Source organism: Lynx rufus, unplaced genomic scaffold (genome assembly GCF_022079265.1).
Source record: "Lynx rufus isolate CCGP_SWC_20201006 ecotype Redwood Valley unplaced genomic scaffold, mLynRuf1.p SCAF_17, whole genome shotgun sequence".
NCBI classification, from domain to species: domain Eukaryota; kingdom Metazoa; phylum Chordata; class Mammalia; order Carnivora; family Felidae; genus Lynx; species Lynx rufus.
This window is the reverse complement of record NW_025814831.1, coordinates 40,493,598-40,505,157: the sequence shown is the minus strand read 5'-3', so window position 1 is coordinate 40,505,157 and position 11,560 is coordinate 40,493,598. Positions and strand designations below refer to the sequence as shown.

General features: G+C 44.1%; 1 protein-coding gene across 1 annotated transcript; it reads right to left on the bottom strand.

Annotated features, from left to right (window-relative positions):
- Positions 1 to 1,419: 1,419 nt before the first annotated feature.
- On the bottom strand, positions 1,420 to 2,899 carry TMEM30B (transmembrane protein 30B). Its single transcript, XM_047079915.1, has one exon. The coding sequence runs from the start codon at positions 2,897 to 2,899 to the stop codon at positions 1,838 to 1,840; it is 1,062 nt and encodes a 353-aa protein (XP_046935871.1). The 3' UTR covers positions 1,420 to 1,837.
- Between the last annotated feature and the right edge of the window lie 8,661 nt (positions 2,900 to 11,560).

Below are 11,560 nucleotides of genomic sequence, written 5' to 3'. Positions count from 1 at the left end.
CACAATAAATAAAAATTATCTTATATACATATAATGATCCTATTTTCATAGTCTAAAATCGCAATATGCAATCTGACAATAAAATTGTGTCACATTCTCGGACTGGGAAGCCAACACACGAGAATTGCTAAAATATTTTTTGGTTTATGTAAAATAGTGGGACAGAATATTAAATCACAACTGTTCCAGAAGGTCTGAGACAGAGGTCAGTGAACACGCATGCTGTCCATCAATTATTAATTTTCAAAGAACTAGAATAGAGTATAATAAAATTAATGTAAATAATTCAATACAATTCAATATTCTTTGGCTACTTAAAAAAATACATCAAAGTCTCATAATACCTTACAGGCCTGAGCAAAAACAGTAGTAACTGGAAAGTAGCTATAATAGAGAGAAGGCACTGGACAATTGTTTACTTTCAGGAAATAAACTGGTTAAGATGATATCACTAAGGAGTTTTTGTTTTGCCATAAAAAGAAGGTGTTTTTTTTTTTAAATCTATAGCTTAGAATAACTTTCTATACATTAGGATAATTTTAGAGTAGTCAGACTTTAAAATTATCTTGAAGTTTCAAATAATTCTTAAGATTCTAGATAACATATAGGACTATATTCCTTAGCATTCCTTTAAACCATTACTACAAACAAACATGCTTCACTTGAGAACATAGATTAAAAAGTTTTTTTCTTAGATTCCAGGGAAAATATATGCATGAAGGAAAACTTTTTTTCTCTAAGCATAAAAAATAATTTAGATGATGAAGAGGACCAAGTCAGGAGACACAGGTATGACTTTAGGGAAATCATTTTCCCTCTAAGACCCCTTCCATCTATCTGATTCTAAGTTTAAAACATTCACTCCAAGCTATACAAAGTGACCTGGCATTTTCAAGTTTCTACACAGTACTTGGCAAAGTGTTTGGTTTTGTTTTGTTTTTTTTTTCACTTTAACCCTCCAATATTAAATAAATTGATACAAACCCTGTTTTGCAAATCTTTATGCCAGATTTCTAGAGATAGCAAGTTATTTTTCACTCATTCCACAACTTATGGAGTGTTTTCCATATTGAAGGCAGGATTGTAGACCAAACTTGAAACATTATGATTGTTACAGCCCCTGGGAACAAATGACTACCTGAAAAGCTGGGCTCACATGACTGCTTCAGGCCCATCCTCAGACACATGAGAAAACAGGGAAACAGCCAGTATTCTACTTGCTCCCTGGTTCAGGGCAGTGATTCCAGAATTTGAGGGAATACAGGAGGGATCTCCAGACAGGCTTGTTAAAATACAGCTTTAGGAGGTGCACTCCTGCGTGTGTCAGCATCTGGGGATAGTGCTTCCTAATCTGTCTACATTTTTCACAAATATATTCTTTCCCACCCCTCCACACCTCTGGAAGTTATTTGAGGGCTTTACTCTCTCCTCCAGCCCCCCTCCCCGCAAGAAAACCACTGTGTTGTAGTGATAAAAGAGTCAGAGTCAGGAGCCAACGAGTGGCTACGTGACCTTGAATAAGTTATTTAACGTCTCTAGGTCTCAGTCTTCTCATCAGATAGAAGTTGAACAAGGGATCTCCACCGTCCCTTCCATGCTCAGATGCCGAAGACTTTAAGAACCTAACAGGTCAACGTGGGAAATCGTGAAGATGGGGGTAATTTGTTAAGATCGTCTCATTCTGCCATCCAAACACCCCAGCAAGTGGGTATAATTCCTCCCTCTGGTCCCCTCATCACAACAGGAGGAAAAGTGAGGAGAGGTTGGAATTGGGATTGGAATCGAGGGGGAGAAGCCTACGAAGCCTGCCAGAGTTTTGTTTGGCAAGTAGCCGGAATCATTCTTCGTCCTCCTCCTCGTCGTTCTGGTCCTGGTAGCGAATGTAGACCACCAGCATGACAAAGCCCATGAGGATGCACAGGGAGCCCACGACCAGGTAGGCGATGCCCAGGAAGGGATTCTTGCCGCCCATCCACGAGATGTTGCTGAAGACGAGGAGCTTGTGGCCGCCGAAGGCTCGCACCGGGTAGTTATAGGTGATGTTGACGAGGTAGGCGCCGCGCGGCAGCCCGGCCGAGTAGTTGCCCTGGCGGATGCGCGCGTACAGCTTGCGGAACGTGGGCAGCGCCGCCGTGCGCATCCACACCACGAAGTCCTGGTTGATGAAGCCGGTGTTGTTCGGGTCGGGGCTCAGCTCGTAGACCGGCCTGTGCCAGTTGGGCGGGGGCGCGGTGCCGTGGAAAGCCAGCGCCAGACTGCCGTTCACCAGCGGCGGGTTGCGGAACTTGACGTGGCAGTCGGTCCACCAGGCGATGCCGGTGCGATCGAGCGGCACCTCGACGTAGGGCTCGCCGGGCCGGCGCTGGTGCCACAGCGAGAAGGTGTCGTTGAAGAGGCTGTTGGCGATGGCGCCGCAGGGCGCGATGGGCAGGCCGGTGGCGCTGCGCTGGTAGGGGGCGCACTCGTTGGCCGGGTGGCGCAGCGCGCTGGGCAGCCCGCTCAGCTGCGAGTCGTCGCGGGACACTCCGTAGCGCCGGTTATTTTGGTAGAAATTGGTCAGCTCGTAGTAGAGGTACACGGGGCCCGGGAAGAGCTCGGGCAGCGAGAAGTACCAGGCGCACGAGCAGCGAAGCGGCGGTGCGCGGCCCTGGTCGGCCAGGGCGCACGCCGAGCAGTTGCCGGTGCCCGGGTTGCCCGTGTAGTCGTACTCGAGCTCCTTGATGCCATTGGAGGAGTAGAAGAGGCCCAGGCCCAGGCCGATGAAGGCCAGGCCCGCGCAGAAGAAGAGCGGCAGCGCGATGCTGGCCGACAGCAGCGGCTGCCAGGCGGGGAGGCGCTGCTGCGTGAACGCAGTGTTGTCGGGCTGGTGGGCGCCCGGGGCCGTGGCGCTCCAGGTCATGGCGGCCGCGCCGGGACGGACGCGCGGACGGGCGGAGTGCCGCTAGGAGGTGGCCAGCGGGGACGCCGCCCCAGCGCGCAGGGCGAGCCCGGGGGCCGCTCCCGGCCGAGGTTTCCGCCGGCTTCGGGGAGGGTGGGGGCCGGCCCCACCTCCGGCCCCCGCACAGGTGAGTCTCGGTGTTCTTCGTGCGGTGACCCGACCCCTCAGTTCCGCCTGGGCCCAGGTGATCCCGGCCGGTTCCGCCCCTGCCGGTAATCGGCAGCCGCGCGCCCCGCCTCTTCGGAGGTGAGCCGTGCGGGCGTTGGTCTCCACACCTGGCGGGTCCTCGGCTCGGGTTTCCTCTCCATCTGGGTGGGTCCGGCCGCCAGCTCCTCCTCGCCGACGTGAGTGGAGGCCCCAGGCTGCCTCTCGGCGGCTCCTACCTGGCTCAGGTACCACCTTCGCTTCCGCCTTCCAACTGACTAGGCCAGTTTTTCCCCCCCGAGATCATCGGAGCTGCAGCCTTCAGCACAAAGTCCACTGAGAGATTGCATCGTGGCTCCTTGAGACTTGAAGATTTCAGGTTATCAATCCTCTTTTATCTGTGAAGATGGGGTGTGTGTGTGTGTGTGTGTGTGTGTTTGTGTGTGTGACTCTAGACCCTCTTGTCTTTGTAGGTTAACGTATGGACCCCCTTTCAGTAAACTTTTAACCACAAATTGGCACGCCGAGAGATTACACTACGGCAAAGCTGTTATTAATTCAATGCCTGCGTTCAAATCCTAGCATTTTTTTTTTTTTTAAAGAAGAATGATATTTCGGCCAGGTGCACCAATCTGGCTGCAAAGCTAAGAAAAGTAGAAAGTTCTCTAAAAAAGTGACTCTTAAAAAAGAGAATCAAAGACTACAAGAGGTTCAGAGTCTTTAAATATCTCTAGCTGCTGAAAACAACACACAAGAATAAAAATGCATCAGACTACCTGTGATTTCCTTTTCTTTTCAGATTATTTGCCTGACTGGAGAAAGGTCTGGTCCCAGGTCCCAAAAGACCTCGCTGCTATCCACAGTCAAGGACTTTGGGAGTGTTTGGCCTAAGGAGGTGAACTACAAGGATTTATTGTAAACAGAACCCAAATTAGCTCTGGAACATTGCTTGGGATTGTGGCTTTTATGTCTAGTTTGATACAGTATACATAAGGGGGTATCTGGCCATTTCAGCTTTGTGCTAAATCCTCCCTAGGTATTGAGGGGTTTCTGCCTCTTCTCCAGCTCATAAAATGCAAACAATGTAAATATTTTCTATATTACACTTTTGCACCTAGAATAATATATTGCATTCAGGAGTTGTTCAAAGCCCATTGAAATTTGGAAAGTTAAAATTCTTGCTAAATTAAACAGGCATTTCTTTTTTTTTTAATTTTTTTTTCAACGTTTATTTATTTTTGGGACAGAGAGAGACAGAGCATGAACGGGGGAGGGGCAGAGAGAGAGGGAGACACAGAATCGGAAACAGGCTCCAGGCTCCGAGCCATCAGCCCAGAGCCTGACGCGGGGCTCGAACTCACGGACCGGACCGCGAGATCGTGACCTGGCTGAAGTCGGACGCTTAACCGACTGCGCCACCCAGGCGCCCCTAAACAGGCATTTCTTAAAAGCATCTCCTAAGTGGTCAGTCCTGTGGTAAGTACTGTAAAAGACACGAGAGAATTAGACTAAAAAGGACCCTTGACCTCATGGCATTTGCAGTCTGATAGGGGATATATTACTTCAAAGCAAGAAAGAATCAAAATGGCCAATAGATGGCATATAGTCAAGTACCAAATTGTACTTTACAGGAATGATACTAAAATTAAGAAGTAATTATTATTTTTAAATTTTATTTTTTTAAGTTTGTTTATTTTGAGAGAGAGAGCATGCGAGCAGGGAGGGGCAGAGAGAGAGGGAGAGTTATTTTAATAATGAAAAATTCATTATCTTATTGAATGGGATGAATGCAGGTTGGAAGCCTTAGCTGTTGGAGGCTACTGAAGGAACCCTTGATGACTTGAATTCCACATCCCTCATGTCTAATTGTACCCCAAGAGAGGAAATTCCAACATTGGCAACAAGTTCCTATAGTCCGACCTAGTCTCCACTATACCTTTTCTTCAATAAGATAAAAGGACAAATAGTTCTCTGTATCATTAGGGTTGAGTTCAATCTACATTTCTATCATCAAATCATCAGTCATCCAGACAGCACACAAAACTAGGAAAACTAGGAAAAAAGTCAGTCCTCAAAACTTAATCTAGCAGATCTTAAGCCTAACAATTGTCATGCCACTACTCCCCTGAAAGTACGAGACCTCTGTTGAGCTGAGAGCCTTTCCAGCTGTACCCTCCCTGGATGGAAGGCAACAACATATTCATTCTGCTAATTAAGGTAACACCAGAGTGTTGCAAAAGCCAAGAGGAGAGTATTTAAAGGCAGGGAATAGTCAACAGGGTGAAACACAGCTGAGGGTTCAAGTGTGATAGGAAATGAAAAGGAGCCATTGCATTCAACTTCTGTGAAACAATATGGGTGTTGGGGTTGGAGGAGTCAGGCTCTATCAGGTGAGGAAAAGGGGAAGTGGAGACAGCCAAGGTAGAACAACACTAGAAATGTGGGGAGCAGGGAAGGAGAAAGACAGGTGGTAGTCATTTAGAAGAGTATGTATCTCAAAGGAAAGGCTTCTTTATAGATGGCAGACAAATGTTTATTCTGGGGGGGAAAAGATAATAGCTCAGGCAAGGTTGCAGATGGGTGATACTGGATGGTACAAAGGCAGGAGCAGGCAGTGGGTCCAGAGAACAGGTGCAGGGTCACCTCACCTCTGAAATTGGAGAACATGGAGTAAGGATGGATGCATAATGCAACTGGGCTTTGGGCTCAGTTCAAGAGAAGGAAGCTTTCATTTAATAATTTCTTCTAGGGAGTAAATACAAGGTCATATCCAAAGAGAAGAGAGAGGAGAGGGAGAGGGGACTGCCCAGGAACACGTGAAGGTGTGTTGAATGGCTTTGTCTGGGGGAGTCCTGCCACCCAGGCTGAGAGAAAGCAAGTGATTGAACATGTCCAGTGGATGGGGGTTTTCAAGGCAGGTGAATTGGAAAGATAAACGTTCAGGATAGGTGCTGTTCTTGCTGGAGAGGTGGCTAAAGTGAGATGTCTTATTAAGCTGAATGGCAGGGAAAATGAAACCAAACTGGTGGATCTAAAGGAAACAGACCAGAGACTGGCAGTCCTAATGATGTTAATGAGCAGGTGGCATGAAAGCTGGGAGAGAAAAAGTGCTGGTATAAGATGGGATGTTAAAGATTTTGGAGGTGGAGTAGTGCTGAGATCCATGTGTGTGTCCTATTTCCTGCACCAGCTTGGAAGTTCCAGGAGGTCAAGGATTGATATACATCGTGGGGCCTCTCAGAATTCGTTGTATAATAAGGGTTCTGAGCTTGTGTCTTTCATTTGATTATACGTGTTGTCATGGTGCCTTAAAGGACACTTTGGATCATGTAAATTCTTCTCAATACCAATAAGGTGAAGAAGTGAGCTCATTCTAAACAATTCTTTATCGCATCTCTTTATTATGAAGAGAATTCAACGTGAAAGAAAAAGGCATTTGCAATCATAATACTCCCCAAGTCACTTCATTTTCTATTTTATCCATAGAAATATTTAATTTCTAATTGGTTGAATATTATGAAAATACAATTTTTATCATTCTGCTTGTTAAGTTATCTCCTTTTGGAATAAGAAATAAAAATAAACATTTTTCCATGTTTTTTTTGTTGTCTTCCTACATTTTTAAATGGTCCCCAAATTCATGGGTCTACTACATTAAATACCACTCTTCTATTGTGGGGCATATAGATTATTTCCAGTTTTTCAGTATTCCAAAGAATATGATAGTGGACATCTTTTTGCATATAGCCTTTTTTTTTTTTTAAAGCTATTTCCTTAGGATAAATGTCTAAAAGTAGGAAAGGGGCTTAAAAGTGAAACTCTTTAAAGATACATACTAGAAGAATATCTGACACTGCCATAGTAATGTGAACTTTGCTACGGTCACCAAAATTTTGCCAAAAAAACCAGTTGTTAACCACAGAATATGTTTAGTTTATGCTAATAGACTATTAGATACTAGGGGAAGCAGTGTAGGATCCGGGAAAGAACGCTGCTTGACTCTAAGGAAGTCCAAATTCTACTCTAGAGTTCTTCAGGAATAAATGACCTTGTCAGATTGCTTAACTACCCTGGTCTCCTGATTGCTTATCTGTATGACTATGTTTGCCAAAATGATAGTGAATATCTCATTCTTCTTCTTTTTTCTTCTTTCTTCTTCTTCCCCTTCTCCTTTTTCTTCTTCTAAGTGGATTTCACTCCTACTGAGGAGCCCAATGTGGGGCTTGAACTCAGGGCCCTGAGATCAAGACCTGAGCTGAGAACAAGAGTCAGAAGCTTAACCAAATGAGCCACCCAGGCACCACCCCCCCATCTCTTTCGATGCAAACATTTCTGTTCTTAGTCATCTTGAGAAGTTATCTTTATACTGACTCATTGAATAGTTACCATTTATTGAGTACTTGCTGTGGGCCACTCTATAAGTGCTTTATATACATTATCTCATCTAATCCACACCACAAACTTATGTGGGAAGTATTATTATTAAACCTATTGAGCTGATGCAGAACTAAGATTTAGGCTAAGGAAATGGAGGCTGACCAATTTCTCATGGAGGTCAATGAGAGATCAGGAAGTTAAAGACCAGCTTACTTCTTACATCCTGCATTTTCAACCACTACACTGTAATGCCTGGGCATACTTCCTCCTAAAAGAACCCAAAACACTTCAACCTTGAACCAGTTTTTAGTATTGCACATCTTATACCTCAAAGATAAAAGAATTCCATGCCACTCATGGAGAATCCCGGAACATATGAGTTGGCTTATTTTTGTTTAACAAAAGCTATTGTTTTGAAGCCAACTTTTGTTTAGCATGCCTATTTCTCTTGCTAAAGTAAAAGTAACTTCACTGGTCTGGCTATACTCAATTTTTGCATTTATTTCATTTAATTCATGACTATATATCTTACTGTAATAGAGCCAGGATTTTTAATTGGCATTCCCTTACGTAAGTTTATACTACTCAGGATTGTTGCCTATTACTCTGCCCATGGGGCAACTTTTATTTAAAAGGAATCAAATTAAATTGCTTCATAAAATTACAGCATGTGTTCAGAAAAGTTTTAAAAAATTCACTGTGCCTGGACTTCATTTTTCATTAGAAACTATATTCAACAGACTTCCTGTTTCAAAAATTATGAGTTGGTACCCCCTAGTGGAAGATACAAAGCAACTTCAGTTAACTACTACTAAAAGTTCTGGAGGTACGAAAGACAGGAATTCTCTGTGCTCCTTGCTGCAGTGTGTGGGTCCTCTTGTCACTAATTTATTGAGAAATGGTAGAGATCAGTTGTGAGAAGAGCTGCAGGGGGCAGTGTAAAAGAAAAATGAGGTAGGTGACAATGGGTCTTAAGTGGCATTGACTTCAGGTATGGGATGGCCATGTTAAAAGATGGTGGATAAACCAGCCAGGGTGGGATTGGACTTGAACCATATGGTTGGAGTTTGGTTGAAGGGGGTGTGCTTGGTGAGTTGGTAGGAGAAAGGCCCAAAGTGTGAGGAGGACAAGTTGGGTGAGAGAACTGAGACCGAGGGGAAAGAAGAGCTCTGGAACTGGAAAAGTTAAATCACAGTGGAATTGAACTATCCAGTATGAAAGATGGGAGGGGGTTTATCCCAGGGTGAGGGCTAGGGGAGGGAGGAGACACCAAAGCTGAGCAGTGTTTTTGGAACCAGCAAATCTGTTGAGGGTGGAGGCCACCCACCCTCCTCTGCCATCCCTCTGTCCCTGGGAAGGTGGAACTCACTGGATTGGGGATGGCCTCACTGAAGACTGTAGTATACATACTAGCTTTCCCTTTCACAGTGACAATATCTATTTGAAACTTTAGGAAGTTTCACTTGTGTATCAGAAATACATAGCTAAGCATTTAAAATTTTTCAAGAAGTTATCATATTGTGAAATTAAATAAAATAGATGTCTGGGTCATGAGAGGGCAAAGCTGTATGTATGTTCTAACATTCATAAGCTGGGGAGGGAGGGCTGACATCTTAGGAAAATGGGAGGTCCCTAAGAAAGATGTGCTTAGATGCTCTTCCCTGTTGGATAACATCAATAAACTGGATGAACATACTTTGAATTCCATTATCTAGGTCACTGATTCAAATGTTTAAATACCTTGGCCAAACACCCTAGGAAACTGTACCTGTCATGTGTGCTGATCAACATTGACTTGTTAACATTCAATCTGTAGATTGTATATCCATAGAAGGTTGCGGGGGCCCCTGGCCTTTCTCTCTGGATAGTATATCTGCACTTGATCTTAGCCAAAAGGCCGAGAAACGATCTGAATAGTATATCTGAATTTGTGGTGGTTGTGTTTAAAATTGTAGTTTTCTTTCTGTAGGAAAAGTACCATGATGATGGCTGCATTGTGTCAAATTCTAAACCAAAGTTTAGGAATCTTAAAGGGACCAGGACCCTAGATGATACCTTATCCACTGGTTTCCAAAGCGGCCAAGTAGCAAAATAATTGGGGCTGGTAAGGGGCAGTGTTTAAAAATACATATTCCATCTGCCCTTTTCACTAAATCACAATCCCCAGGGGCTGGTGCCAAGGAAGCTTACTCAGAGCAATCTGATGATAACCCATCTTTGGGAGCCACTAATCTACTCCAGCCTCAGAATCCTTTCGGGGAATTCTCTTTGATCTTTGTAAGGATTTCTGCGATGCAAGGAACACAAACCCAAGCCAACTTTAGTAAAGGGGTGGCTATTGTTCAGAGATGAGGAATCTCGCACAAGGAAGGAACTGAAGGAAATAGATCTGGCTCTCACAGGAATAGAAAGTCATCAGGCAGCTTCCCCTCTCTGCACTGTTTGTCCCTGCTTCTCTCTGTACTTCAGCAGGCCACCTTCATTAGCAGCACTTAGTTTTAGTCCTCCAAGTCTTGGGCCTTGCATGGCTTTGGGTTGTCCCAGCTCTGACTTGAGTACCAGTGCGGGATCACGTCACAACTCCTCCTGACTCCAGCAGACATATTCTTTAGTTCAAGAGAGACTCCAGTTTGGGTCAGGGGTCCAGCCCTGGTTCAATCTATTGTGGCAGGGGTGGAGAAAGGTCTCATGACATACACATGACTGCCTCCGTTAAACTCCTCAGTAAAGGTTGAAGGGACTCTTCCAAAGGAGGGGAAGTACAGTCTGGGTAAGAACTCAAATGGTGTCTACCATAACTTTGTAACTTCCTAGCTAGGAAATCATTTGGGCTCTGCTTGAACATTTCTTGTGACAGGGAACTCACCATTTTGTAAGGTCCATTCCTTTTCCAGTTCCAAGCACTCAACAGCTTCTTTAGTAATAACCATCATATATTCTAAGTTCATTCTCTGGAATGATGCAGAATAAACTTACTCCTTGCTCGTTAAGAACTCTGAAGATGGCTTTCGTGTTCATCTCAAGATTTTTATTTCCACACCATGCATACTTAGTTCCTTGACCTGGTCCTTGCTGGATCTAGCCTTTCATCATTCTGGTCTCCTTCTTTTGCACATGGCTTGAGTTGGTAGATGTTTTTATTAAAGTATTTGCTTACTTAAAAATCGTGATTTTTTTAAAGGATTGAGAGTGGCTTTAAAATATGCAATAGAACGACATAAAAAATATCCTTCAAAGCAAAAGAATGAAGGCAAAGGGGATACATTTCATAAAATAAGCAGAAGCTGAGAGAGAAACTGGTTCAAGAAGCACCTTCCATGTGGTCTGCACAATTTCTTCTTCAGCTTTCTAGTGGCCAGCCCAAAGAGAGAATGATGGATCACTGCATTCATGAGAGAAAAACAAAGCATCAGCCCAGAAGAATTTAAACAATTTCTGGTGCAAAGAACAGGAAATATTTTCTCCTTGGGGTTCTCCCAGAGAAGATGTAAAACCAGGTAAACAATATTTTTAACAATATCCTTGCAGTAAATATTGTAGCCATTTCCTAGGACTGTTTCTTACAAGGTCTGCCAAAGTGACGTATAGTGGTGTTTGGTCAAAGCACAGTTCAGTGAAGGCATTCTAGGGAGGCTATGTGATCCAGTCTGGGTGTGCCACTCTGTGGTTCTTTGCCCCAGTATCTGTGGATTGGTGTTAGAAAATCTAGAAATGGTTTTCAAGCTGTGCTCTGAGGGCCTGATCAGTGGTAGGACTTCAAGTTTCCCATTCCTTCCCTGCATCCCATTCTCTGACCCTGGAATTCTAGAAAGACATGGTTGAACAAGGATTCTATGGTTAAAAAAGAGATTTGAAAACTGCTGACATAAAAGAATGGGTACACTGCTATCCTTCAGGTAATCTACCATAGATAATGCTCATTTCCCAAAGTTTTCAATAGTCAAGGAGCAGCAGTGAGTTTCAAGATTAACCATCCTCATAAGTTCCTAAAGCACAGGACTTCTAATGTTGCCAGTTAAACTCAGAGCCATATGTTGTAATAATCAAGTGAGCTAGGGAGGGTTGACAACTTTTTATTAAATCTGAGGTGTTTGACAATGA

Bases quoted from the DNA above. Each gene is read 5' to 3' on its own strand.
- TMEM30B (XM_047079915.1), bottom strand. From the start codon at position 2,899: ATGACCTGGAGCGCCACGGCCCCGGGCGCCCACCAGCCCGACAACACT.